The 12,321-nt window shown below is 35.8% G+C and overlaps 1 protein-coding gene across 2 annotated transcripts in view; it reads left to right on the forward strand.

Annotated features, from left to right (window-relative positions):
* LOC123526801 (dnaJ homolog subfamily C member 1-like) overlaps window positions 1-8,887 on the forward strand; it is a 32,041-nt gene extending 23,154 nt beyond the window's left edge. The window contains exons 9-11 of one of the 2 annotated variants that reach the window (XM_053518636.1): window positions 4,369-4,838; window positions 6,406-6,501; window positions 6,930-8,887. In XM_053518636.1, coding sequence (XP_053374611.1) covers window positions 4,369-4,838; window positions 6,406-6,483 — 548 coding nt within the window. In that variant the 3' untranslated portion in view covers window positions 6,484-6,501; window positions 6,930-8,887. Of the gene's footprint in view, window positions 1-4,368; window positions 4,839-6,405 lie in introns of both variants that reach the window. The other variant, XM_053518635.1, reaches the window with a different exon arrangement.
* The last annotated feature ends 3,434 nt before the right edge of the window (window positions 8,888-12,321 follow it).

Here is a 12,321-nt window from a genome sequence, read left to right on the forward strand (position 1 = left end):
CTTCATTTACGGTTTGATTTGATACAAACTTGCAAAATATCTTCAACAACAATAAATCTTGGATTCCATGGTGAATCTGTCAGATCCAGTCATAGGTTCTGGAGTTACGGCCCCTGATTGACCCCTGAAAGAGCCAAAATTTGTTAATTTTTACCTTGTGAACATGATAGAAGTGACATTTTATATTTGATTTTAATCACACTCACACACAACTTAAGTCACTATAAGATCTCAGTTAGCCTGCCCACTTAGCTCAGTAGGTAAGAGCGTTGGTCTACGGATCTCGGGGACACGAGTTTGATCCTAGGGCGGGGCGTATGTTCTCCTTGACTATTTGTTACGACATTGTGTCTGAAATCATTAGTCCTCCACCTCTGATTCATGTGGGGAAGTTGGCAGTTACTTGCGGAGAACAGGTTTGTACTGGTATAGAATCCAGGAATACTGGTTAGGTTAATTGCTTGCCGTTACATGACTGAAATACTGTTGAAAAATGGCGTTAAACCCAAAACAAACAAACAAACAAAAGATCTCAGTTCCTTTCGAAAACTGGCTAGATTCCATCATGGGTTTTAGAGTAACTGCCCCTAAAAGGGGCAAAATTTTCTATTTTGGCCCTTTCAGCCATATAGAGGTTTCATTTATGCTTTGATTTGATACAAACTTGCACAGAATGATTATCATGATGATCTCTAGGCCGGGATTGAAACTGGGTCATGTCGGGTCAAAAACTAGGTCATCAGGTCACTTTTGACTGTATAATATATGAATATGACCTTAAATCAATACTGATACCTTTGAATTGGTGTCCATCAGTCCAACAGTCATATCATTAGATTATCGAAGAATAAGTTACCTAATCAAATCCGTATGGACAGCTTAAAAGCCACCTAATAAAGAGGTCACAAGGCTGATACCCGTGGAAGGTGAATGTTTCCGTTGTTGCTCACTACACACCTTGAGCAGTCATATTGCACATGTCACAAAAACATTATCATCAGAGCGCACTGCGAAAATATGCAAATTATTGCCTGTCTGCACTCATTTAGTGTATAATATGTATAATATACTGACTAAAGGTTAGGGTTAGGATTACCATAGTTATAAAATATATACATTAAAGATACTCATCATTCCGTCAATCCGGCATATACCGGAGTCTGTAATATATCACAGCCTCTCTAGATCTGTATAAGTCACAGTCTAGAAGGTTTTTGAAAAGACACTACATCAGAAGTCATTCATCATCCACCTCGAGCTATGATTTATGTGTGTGTGTTGTTGTTTATTTGCTGGGAATACGTTCATACTGGTAAAGAAACCAGGATACTAGGTTTTTGGCTGCTTTTTCAAAGCTGAAATTCCTTTGGCAGTGGCATTTAACTTGTATCAAACAAACAAATGTTAATATTGTCAAACTTAATTCAGGACCTTGAAGGGTTTGTTAACATGTTGTTAGCTCACCTGTCACGTAGTGACAAGGTGAGCTTTTGTGATCGCCCTTCGTCCGTCTGTCCGTCCACAATTTCTTGTGAACATGATAGAGACCTCAAACTTGCACACAACTTGTATTGGCATAATATCTCGATTCCTTTCGAAAACTGGCCAGATCCCATCATGGGTTCCATAGTTAAGGCCCTTTAAAGGGCCAAAATTTGCTATTTTGGCTTGTGAACACGATAGAGACCACATTTTGCAATCAATTTTAATTAAACTTGCACACAACTTGTAATATCTCGGATCTTTTCGAAAACAGGCCTATCATGGGTTCCAGAGTTATGGCCCCTTAAAGGGCCAAAATTTGCTATTTTGGCTTTTGCAGCCATATAGATACTTCATTTATGGTTTGATTTGATACAAACTTGCAAAATATCTTTAACAACAATAGATCTTGGATTCCATGATGAATCCGTCAGATCCAATCATAGGTTCTGGAGTTACGGCCCCTGATTGACCCCTGAAAGAGCCAAAATTTGTTAATTTTTACCTTGTGAACATGATAGAGTTGAAATTTTACCTTCGATTTTAACCACACTTATACACAACTTAAGTCACAATAAGATCTCGGTTCCTTTCAAAAACTGGCTAGATTCCAGTTTTGGTTCTAGAGTTACTGCCCCTGAAATGGGCAAAATTTTCTATTTTGGCCCCTTCAGCCATATAGAGGTTTCATTTATGCTTTGATTTGATGCAAAACTTGCACAGAATGTTTATCTTGATGATCTCTAGGCCGAGTTAGAAACTGGGTAATGTGGGGTCATAAACTAGGTCACCAGGTCAAATCAAAGGAAAAGCATGTTAACTGCCTAGAGGCCAACATTTATGACCCTATCTTCATGAAACTTGGTCAGAATGTTTATCTTGATGATTCCTATGCCAAGTTCAAAACTGGGTTATATGGGGTTAAAAACTAGGTCACGCGGTCAAATTAAAGGAAAAGCTTTTTAACACTCTTGAGGCCACATTTATGACCCTATCTTCATGAAACTTTGTCAGAATGTTTATCTTGATGATTCCTAGGCCAAGTTTGATACTGGGTCATGTTGGGCCAAAAACTAGGTCGACCGCTCAAATCAAAAGAAAAGCTTGTTAACACTCTAGAGGCCATATTTATGACTCTATCTTCATGGAACTTTTGATTCCTAGGCCAAGTTTGAAACTGAGTCATGTAGGGTCAAAAACTCAAATCAAAGGAAAAGCTTGTTAACACTGTTGAGGCCACATTTATGACCCTATCTTCATGAAACTTGGTCAGAATGTTTATCTTGATGATTCCAAGGCCAATTTCAATAGGTGAGCGATCTAGGGTCATCATGACCATCTTGTTTTTGAAATACTTTTGAAAGCTGCATGAAGGTAGTTACGCATGTTTGTGAAACTGGAAGTCATGATGTAAAGCCATTTATCAGGATACATACATTGTAGAATAAAGCCTGGATGCAGCTTTCAAAAAGGGAAGCAATTATAACAGATTTCATTGTATTTTTATAAATATGGCAACATCACCTTTTTTTTTCTAAAGATAAAAACTGATAACAAAACTGTTAAACATGAAATAATTCCAATTAATGCCTTTATATTGACTTGAATGAAATTGCGGATGTCTTAAATCATGGGCAAGTATCAAAAAAAAAGCATATGGAACACTACATTTTATATGTCCATATAAAAGAAAATATGTTGTTTCATTGTAGAAATTATTCTGTTTGCAAAATGTGATTTTCGCATAAACTCTGTTTATGAAAACTTGCATGAGGTCTAATTTTTATGCCCCCAAAGGGAGGCATTTTAGTTTTCAACTGTTTGTTCGTTCGTCACAACGTTAACTTTTTGGATGAAGGCACTTTACTCGCGAACCACTGCAGCCAGGACCTTCAAACTTCACATGCTGATAGAACTTATTGAGTACACGGCCCCTACTGACTTTGGGGTCACCGGGTCAAAGGTCAAGGTCACAGGGGCCAATGTTAATTTTTTTGCATGAAGGCACTTTACTCGCGAACCTCTGCACCAAGGACCTTCAAACATCACGTGCTGATAGCACTTATTGAGTACACAACCCCTACTGACTTTGGGGTCACCAGGTTAAAGGTCAAGGTCACAGGGGCCAGTGCTTACTTTTTGCATGAAGGCACTTTACTTGCGAACCACTGCACCCAGGATCTTCAAACTTCACATGCTGATAGTACTTATTGAGTACACGACCCCTACTGACTTTGGGGTCACCAGGTCAAAGGTCAAGGTCACAGGGGCCAATGCTAACTTTTTGCATGAAGGCACTTTACTTGCGAACCACTGCACCCAGGATCTTCAAACTTCACTTGCTGATAGTACTTATTGAGTGCACAACCCCTACTGACTTTGGGGTCACCAGGTCAAAGGTCAAGGTCACAGGAGCCAGTGTTAACTTTTTGCATGAAGGCACTTTACTCGCGAACCACTGCACCCGGGACCTTCAAACTTCACTTGCTAATAGTACTTATTGAGTACACGACCCCTATTGACTTTGGGGTCACCAGGTCAAAGGTCAAGGTCACCAGGTCAAAGGTCAAGGCGCTGTGGGGGCATTTGTCACCATTAGTGACAGCTCTTGTTTTAGACTAATCAAGCAAAACAAGCAAGCTGACAACCATGTCTTTTTCATTTGCTGAATTTTCTGAGTATATTCTGAAGTTTTGAAAGATCTGGGTTCAGTTCATATCCAGGGTAGATAAAATAATGGTATATAGTAACAGCCACCAAATATGTTTAATATAATTCATAGTGTATATAAAAATATATGATTTTGTGATGAAAGTGTGTATTTTGTATGTGTTACTTGTGATGTGGTATTTATTTGTTTTATAAAATAATTTTTTACTTCTTCAGCTGGAACAAAGAATTCAAAAAAACAAATAGATATAAGTGATGAGATAATCTCTACACTTAGTCCAGAGAGTATTGGGCCAAAAAATGATAATAGTGAAGTGACGGTAAGGAAGAGAAACAAGAATAAACCTCAGAGTGATACAGAAAAGATATCAGTTACCAAAAATAGTACTAGTGTTGAGACTGGTGCCAAAGTTTCTAGTCAGAAAAGTGGAAAGCAAAATAGAACAGCTGACAGCCAGCCAAAAATTCTAAATGGTGCTGCTAATGACAAGCTTGTGTTGAAAGTCAAAGATGATAAAAGTAAAGAAGCTAAGAAGATTGAGGAAACATCAGAAGGAAAAGCATTGGATGCTGAATCTTGGTCCCAGAACCAACAAGTAATTTTAGAGTGGGCTTTGAAACAGTATCCCAAAACAACTGAGCAACGATGGGAAAAGATTGCGGAACATATACCAGGGAAAAATAAGGTAAATGATCTCTTGACTGTATGATTATGAGCAAGAATATACCCAGAAGGCCTCTGTGGTGGCATGGTGAAGGTGGCCAACTTTGAATCACTTACCCCTCAGTGGGTCAGTGTGTTGATAGACATTTTGGTTTGCAATCAGTAATTATAAAATGCTTTAGCCTACAGTGGTCTTCCTACACAGGATGATTGCTTCACTTTAATTAATGATTCATATTGCTTTTAGGACCAGTAGGTCAAAGTTTAAGGTCACAGTGAACTTGAAACTGAAAATGGTTTCAAAATCAAACCAATAACGGGAGTATGCTTGTGCTTGACTGTCAAACTCCATAGCATTAATACTTGTAGTCATTAAAGGTCAGCGTGTCAAAAGATAAATGTCACATTGACCTCAAGCTTAAAACTGGTTTCTTACCATTAGCTGGAGATAACATTATCTTAACAGTTATCAAACTTCATATCCTGATAATTTTTGGTCACTAGGTTACCCCTGTTGTTTTCATGCTTGAATGTCAATGTAGAGCACCTTTTGACATGTTTATCATGAAAATAGTGCTATATAAATCTGGTCTAATACCATATGCGTATTTTATTTTATGGAAACTTAGTCAGTTTTTAAAATTTGATTTATTGGTCTTGGTTAAGTATAGCACTCACAACCAATTTGCCAGAATAAAAATCTTAAACACGTCTGGGTGTCATGGAATTATTACTGTTTATGCAAACTGGAATGATCAAGTGAGCATTTACATTAACATTTTTATTTATGATTTATGTACATAATTTTGGCGATGGATTTAGTTTGGACCTCTCGAACAAAAGTCAATACAGTAAAATTAAAGCTGCTGCCAAAATTAGTATGTATATCAATGACCCCCATTATATTTGGGGTCAGTAGGCTTGAGGTCGAGGTAACAGCAAACTTTAGACTGAAAATGAAATGCCCATTTCTCACTGACAGGCTAATGTGTTTCATCTGTGGCATGATATGTGTTTTTGAAACATCTTTTATTTATAGATGTCTATGGTTATCCATGTAAGAAAATGTTAGTCATTTAAAGGGTTGGAGCATAGTGTATTGAAGTTCTTGTTAAAAAATCTTTCCATAGTTAACATGCTAGGGTTAAAGCATCAATACTTGGCTTTGACTTCCAGTAATTTTAGTTTGATTAGCTGGTTCAGTTTCTTGCCTCTGAAAAATTTGTCAGCGTAATCCAGGAACACTGTTAAGGACGACATAGCTGAAAAATTTTACAGTTAAACCCGGCTTAGAGGCTACCTGTATACAGCAGACACTTACCTTAAGCTCTGAGACAGCTAATGGCTCAATTTAAAATTTTGTTCTGATTTACATTTGTTATAAGCAGCCACCTGCTTTAAACAGCCACCTGTCTACAGCATCCTCCTGCGTTAAACAGCAACCAGCCTTAAAGAGTCACATTGTATGTCTTCCACTTGGCTGCCTGCTTAATACAGTTTTGACTGTATTTTAGTGTTTGTAAACAGAGCTTTACCCAAATGCAACAGACAATTTAAAGAAACTGATAATACAATTTTTCTAATTTCAGGATGATTGTGTTGCGAGATTCAAATATTTGGCTGACCTTGTCAAACAGAAAAAACAACAACAACAACAACAGTCTTGACGACAGTAAATAGTTAGGGTAACAGAATTATCTTGGAAGTTAAAATAAATAAAGTTGAAAATAATCAGTGATCTGTTTTAGTGTTTTTGAAAAATATGCAGGCAATCAGGTATTGGCAATGTAAATCAGTGTTTTCCAGACTGTTCTAAAGGCATGTTGGGATGTGTGCATACATGTACCAAGCTAATTACTAAAAAAAAATTAAACAGAACTGTACTGTTTAATATAAATAAAGATCAAGGATTTCCGATGAAAGGATTTGAAGCTCTCTATATTCCATGTAAAAGTAACAGAGTCACGCAGGGTCAGGAAATTTGAGACAATATTATTATATATTGGCTGTAATGGGGCCTAAGGGATAGAACTCATTAAAATTTGTCTTCATATATTTACATTCGCCCTGTTCTTTTCCATTGAAACTTTTGACATTCATTTCATATGAACAGCAAAAGGAAAGGCGTGAAAGTTACGTCATCGCTGCTTAGTGATAACCGACCGCTGTTTTGACAACGTCCGCATATAGTCAAGAAGAAAGTTCCTTAGATGATGTCACAGTTGTTCCGTCTGGCGAACAGAATGGCCGGGAAGCTGATTTTAATGCTAAATGCTACAAATTATATGCAATTTATAATATTATATAGTTTACAAATGGGAAGGAAATATAATGTAAATATAAGAAATGAAACTATTGTTTTCGGTGTTCATGCAAAATGAACGACAGAATAGGATCAGCAAATTAAACATGGATTTGCCGATCCTATTCTGTCGTTCATTTCGCATGAACACCGAAAAAAATAATTTCATTTCCTAAGTATTTCCTATTGAATTATACTATCATAAAAAGGGAAATAGCTCACTTTCTTATTAAGCAGTGTAAATTTTAGTAATCTTTGTATTTTACTGTACAATTCACCCTTAAATGATTGTGTGATAAAAACCAACTGATACTGGTATTTGTTTCATCAAAAACAGAGCTATCATCTTCCTTCATTATTCAAAACAGTTGCATTGCTTCGTATCTATTCATTTAAGTCCTTATAAAGACTGAATGTCATTTTCTGCTTTATAGTAGCTTACAAATAAAACATTTTGAGTCTATGAGACTATATGTGTGCAGAAATGGCATATTGGAAAAAGCATTTTCAGCAAAAAAGCATTTTGATAGACTTGAAGAAACCCTGAATAGATGAGGTTATATGTTGACTTGTGTTTTTACATAGGTTGTGATATACTGTGAACTGTTAATATTCTGGACTCAGAGAATTTTGCAGAAAGTTTTATGTATTTTATATTTGACTTTTTGTGTGTTATTTACCCTTACGCTGCTAAATTTCTATAATGGACTTGTCCATCTTTCAATTTGGACAGTAGTACCATTAACTGTTAAGAGGGGTGTTTACCAAAAAGATACTGACTGAATGGCAAACAGTGCAGACCATGGTCAGACTGCACGGATGTGCAGGCTGATCTTGGTCTGCACTTGTTGCCCCCAGCAGACTAAGGGTTAAAGTATGTCTGTATTCAAAAACTAGAAGTCTGGAATTTAGAATTTAATTTTACATATCTAAACAGTTGTAAGTTGTTTTAATGATTATATTTATGACTCAAAACTTGCATACATTACTGTAACAATAGGAAGAATCTGCTAGCAAAGTTTCATAAAAAAACTGAAGCCATTTAATAAAAAAATAGCATTCAGAAGTTTAGACTGAAACTGTTGACCCAGGTGTTTTTTCTGTAGTTTGTGAGTGATAAGGTGTTGAGCAGTGCCGATTCCGGCAACTCCTGTAATCTTAAACTGAAGAAAAATGTAGACAACAGAAATGAAAGTAGCCATTTTTCCATGATCAATACATCAAACACCTAGCTGCATATGAACCCTTATCCTGCTAAATTTCTGTAATGAACTTGTCCATCTTTCAATTTCGACAGTACATTAACTGTTAAAAGGGGTGTTTACCAAAAAGATACTGACTGAATGGCAAACAGTCCAGATCATGATCAGACTGCATGGATGTGCAGGCTGGTCATGATCTACACTGGTCGCAAAGGCAGAATCAGTCACATCCAGCATGATAAGGGTTAAGTACAGCAAAGGTGTCTGAGCTCATTTTGCTGTCACAAGATTAAGGGAGATTCTATAAGCTATGTATTATGCGGGTTAAGGATCAGTTTTTTTTTTGTATCTTTTGCTAGAGGATTATGTTGCAATAACAGTTCTTGCAGTTTCAATTAGATATTTTGCATTACCTTGACAACAGTATTTTATATTAGAGGATACAATTTTTCTTTTGCCTTTGGACATTTAGTTTGTGGTCATTTAAGTAAACATGGCTGTATATAGGTTTGCTTTGTATGTATGGAAATATTCTGTAGATGGCAATAAAATATATTTTATCTAGAATAGTTTTTATGTTATTGATAACCAGAGTTGGAGTACTTGAGGCCAGAAGCTGTGTCACTAAGTGACATCATCGAAAAATTTGATAATGATCTACCTGATTTACATAAAACTTGGTCAAAATGTTTGTCTCTGAGATCTCGGCCAAATTAGATACTAGCATAAGATTATCTGGGGTAAGATCTACGTCAGCTACTTCATGGCCCTCTTGTTTACCTCATAGACATGAAAAAATATGCATAATTACTGCAGGCGGAGATTTGGATGTAGCTATAATGGATCAATGGTCAACGTATCAGATCAAGAAATGCCCTGACCAAACTGTGACATTTTCTGTAGTGAAACTTACTTATTTTTTTGCCAAAAACAGTCAATTTTTTAAAGTTAAAACTCATAGAATTTCACAGGGTGGAATATGTTGATAAAGGTACTTTTGGGAAATTTATTTATTTATTTGGGTTTTACGGTGCACCAACACAGTATAGGTTATATGGCGCCAAACAGGACTACAAATTTTGGTTCCACATCTCAACTTTTGGGAAAAGGAAAGTTTATGCTGCTTATGGGACAAATGTCTAAACATTGTACTATCTTCCCATAGGTATGCGTAAAATTCCACAATGAGAAGTTTGCTGTATGATGTACAGTATTACAGGTAGAAATCTACTGTGTTTTCATTAGCAGTAAAATTATATTTAATTTACATAAAACAGGTTTTTCAGTAAAGATAAGCTGTTTGATTCATGTTTCCTGTATCGACATCATATGGGAGTTTGCATTTAAATAGGTATTACATAAATATTAGATTCCTATTGAGCGGGACCATACATATTGTCATCATTGCAGAAATATCCTCTCGATCGATGAGGGTATATCGAGTACCCTCATAAAAGGATAAGAAGCAATAGATTTATTGACTTTCGTCTTTACCCATAAGCCTTTCGAAAATCCTAACGACTATCCAAAGAAAAGCAGGGTAACATTAATGTCGTGGGATAGAAATCGGCTCCACAATTGACTGAATATTGTTCTTTTGCCTTGTGTTAATGATACTCAGCTACCGTATACCGAGTAAATGATGAGTAAATGCATTCCATAATTGCAATTTACTAAAATGGACGTTTACTTAGGGTCCAGTTAAAAACAAGAGCTGTCACTATTGGTGACAAATGCCCCCGAAGCATGTCCAAGAATGCTACAGTTGTCTGCGGCAAAAAAAACATACATTTCGTGACCTTGACCTTGACCCAAGAGACCCGGGTCATAAGCGTGACACACCTTAATATTGTTAATTAACATTTGTGACAAATTATTTTCAAATTCCTTGATAAATGGCAGAGATATTGACCAGACAAGAAACACCTTTGACTTCTAAGTGTGACCTTGACCTTGGAGCTAGGGGTCTGGGTCTTGCGTATGACACGTAGTCAATGACAATGACAATACTTTATTTGCTTCAAGGCCTCCGGCCCATGCAAGGTATATATCATAATGTTAAGGCATGCGTTAGATGTAATGGTTCAAGAAGTGAATATATACAAAGTACGATCGGCTTAAAACAGGGCTGTTTAGCCAGTCCTATCTTGTTTTGTTTCTTTATAGATGAACTAGAACGATGTCTTTCAAATAATAACGTAGGTGGTATACAATTGCACCCAGATACTATTAAGTTATTTCTTTTAATGTTCGCAGATGATGTTGCATTATTAGCAGACACAGTGTATGGCCTTCAAAGGCAACTGAATATTTTGTCAGATTTTTGTGATACATTTAAATTAAAAGTAAATGAAGGCAAAACTAAAATTGTAGTCTTTAAAAATGGCGGCGTACTTGCGAGGAATGAAAAATGGAAATATAAAGATACTGAGATTGAAGTTGTAAATAAATTTGGTTATGTTGGATTGACATTTACTAGACAGTTATCTATGAATTGTATGGTTCATGACCTATGTGTTAAAGGGAAAGAGTATTAATCTCTATTCTAAATTCACTATACAACTGTGGTCAATTGTCAAAATCTGTATTTTTTAAAATTTTTGATTGTAAAGTTTGTCCTCAATTGCTATACGGTTCTGAAATATGGGGCATATATAAGTTTGATGAACTAGAACGTGCTCAGTATTACGCATGTAAAAGGTTTATGTGTGCTAAACAGAAAACATCTAATGTTGCAATTTTAGGAGACTGTGGTAGATACCCATTATACATAACAACATACAAAAGGTCAATTAAGTACTGGATGAAAATTCTGAAAATGCCCAATGATATGTTTGTGAAGAAATGCTATAATATGATGCTAAATGATGATACGAATGGGCATGTAAACTGGGTAACTGCTGTTAAAAATTGTTTGATGAGTCATGGTTTTGGTCATGTATGGTTAAGTCAAAATGTGCAGTATGAGTCGGGCTTTTTAAAAATGTTTGAAAATAGGTTAAAGGATATTTATAAACAAGATTGGAATGTAAATTTAAACCTAAATGCTAAACTTGTGCATTATAAAGAATTTAAAAATGAGTTTGAATTTGAGCTATACCTGCATGTACTTAATTTGCGAAAGTTCAGATACGTTTATGTTAATTTTAGATTAGGTAGCATGGATTTAGAAATTGAGAAAGGAAGGTATACTAATACCGCAAGAGAAAATAGAAATGTAAACTATGCGAATACCAATTTTCTGTTGAGGACGAGTACCTTTTTCCGGGTTGCGCTGTGGATGTTATAGAGATCTCCGTGTACTACATATACCAAGCAAATATTATACTCGCCCAGATGTTAATAAATTTAATTTCTTTTGTCTACAGAAATGAAGAACTGATAAAATCAACACGGTATTTTTTTATTTGCATTTGAAAAAAGAAAGAACTTTTACAAACTTTATTAGCGCAAGATATTTAGATTTAGATTGATGGAGGAAAATACTTATGAAAAAAATACCCATATTGCAACACTGTTATATTATATGTTTATATCTTTATAAGCACACTATACAGATTTTGAAAGCTTGTATATGTATATTGTATATACCTTGCATGGGCCGGAGGCCTTGAAGCAAATAAAGTATTGTCATGACACGTAGTCTCGTTATGGTGAACATTTATGCAAAGTTATTTCAAAATCCCTTCATGGAAGACAGATTTACAGCCCGGACAAGAATTTAAACGGATGCACAGATACACACACGGACGGACAGTGCGCATAAAAACACTAAGTAAGTGATATCTGTACATTAACTTTAAATGAACAATGTTTACCAAAATGACGCGGAAATTTACTTGTGATGTGACTAGAAGTACTAGTATTCCATAAATTGTAAAAAAATTAGGGATATTGGGAAGGAGATGGACGTTCATACAGGGAACGGTCATATTTATATACGACACTGTAGAACTGATCTAAAAGAAGAAATGTGAAATTTATCAAATCTTTGTCTATAA

Source organism: Mercenaria mercenaria, chromosome 11 (genome assembly GCF_021730395.1).
Source record: "Mercenaria mercenaria strain notata chromosome 11, MADL_Memer_1, whole genome shotgun sequence".
NCBI lineage: Eukaryota > Metazoa > Mollusca > Bivalvia > Venerida > Veneridae > Mercenaria > Mercenaria mercenaria.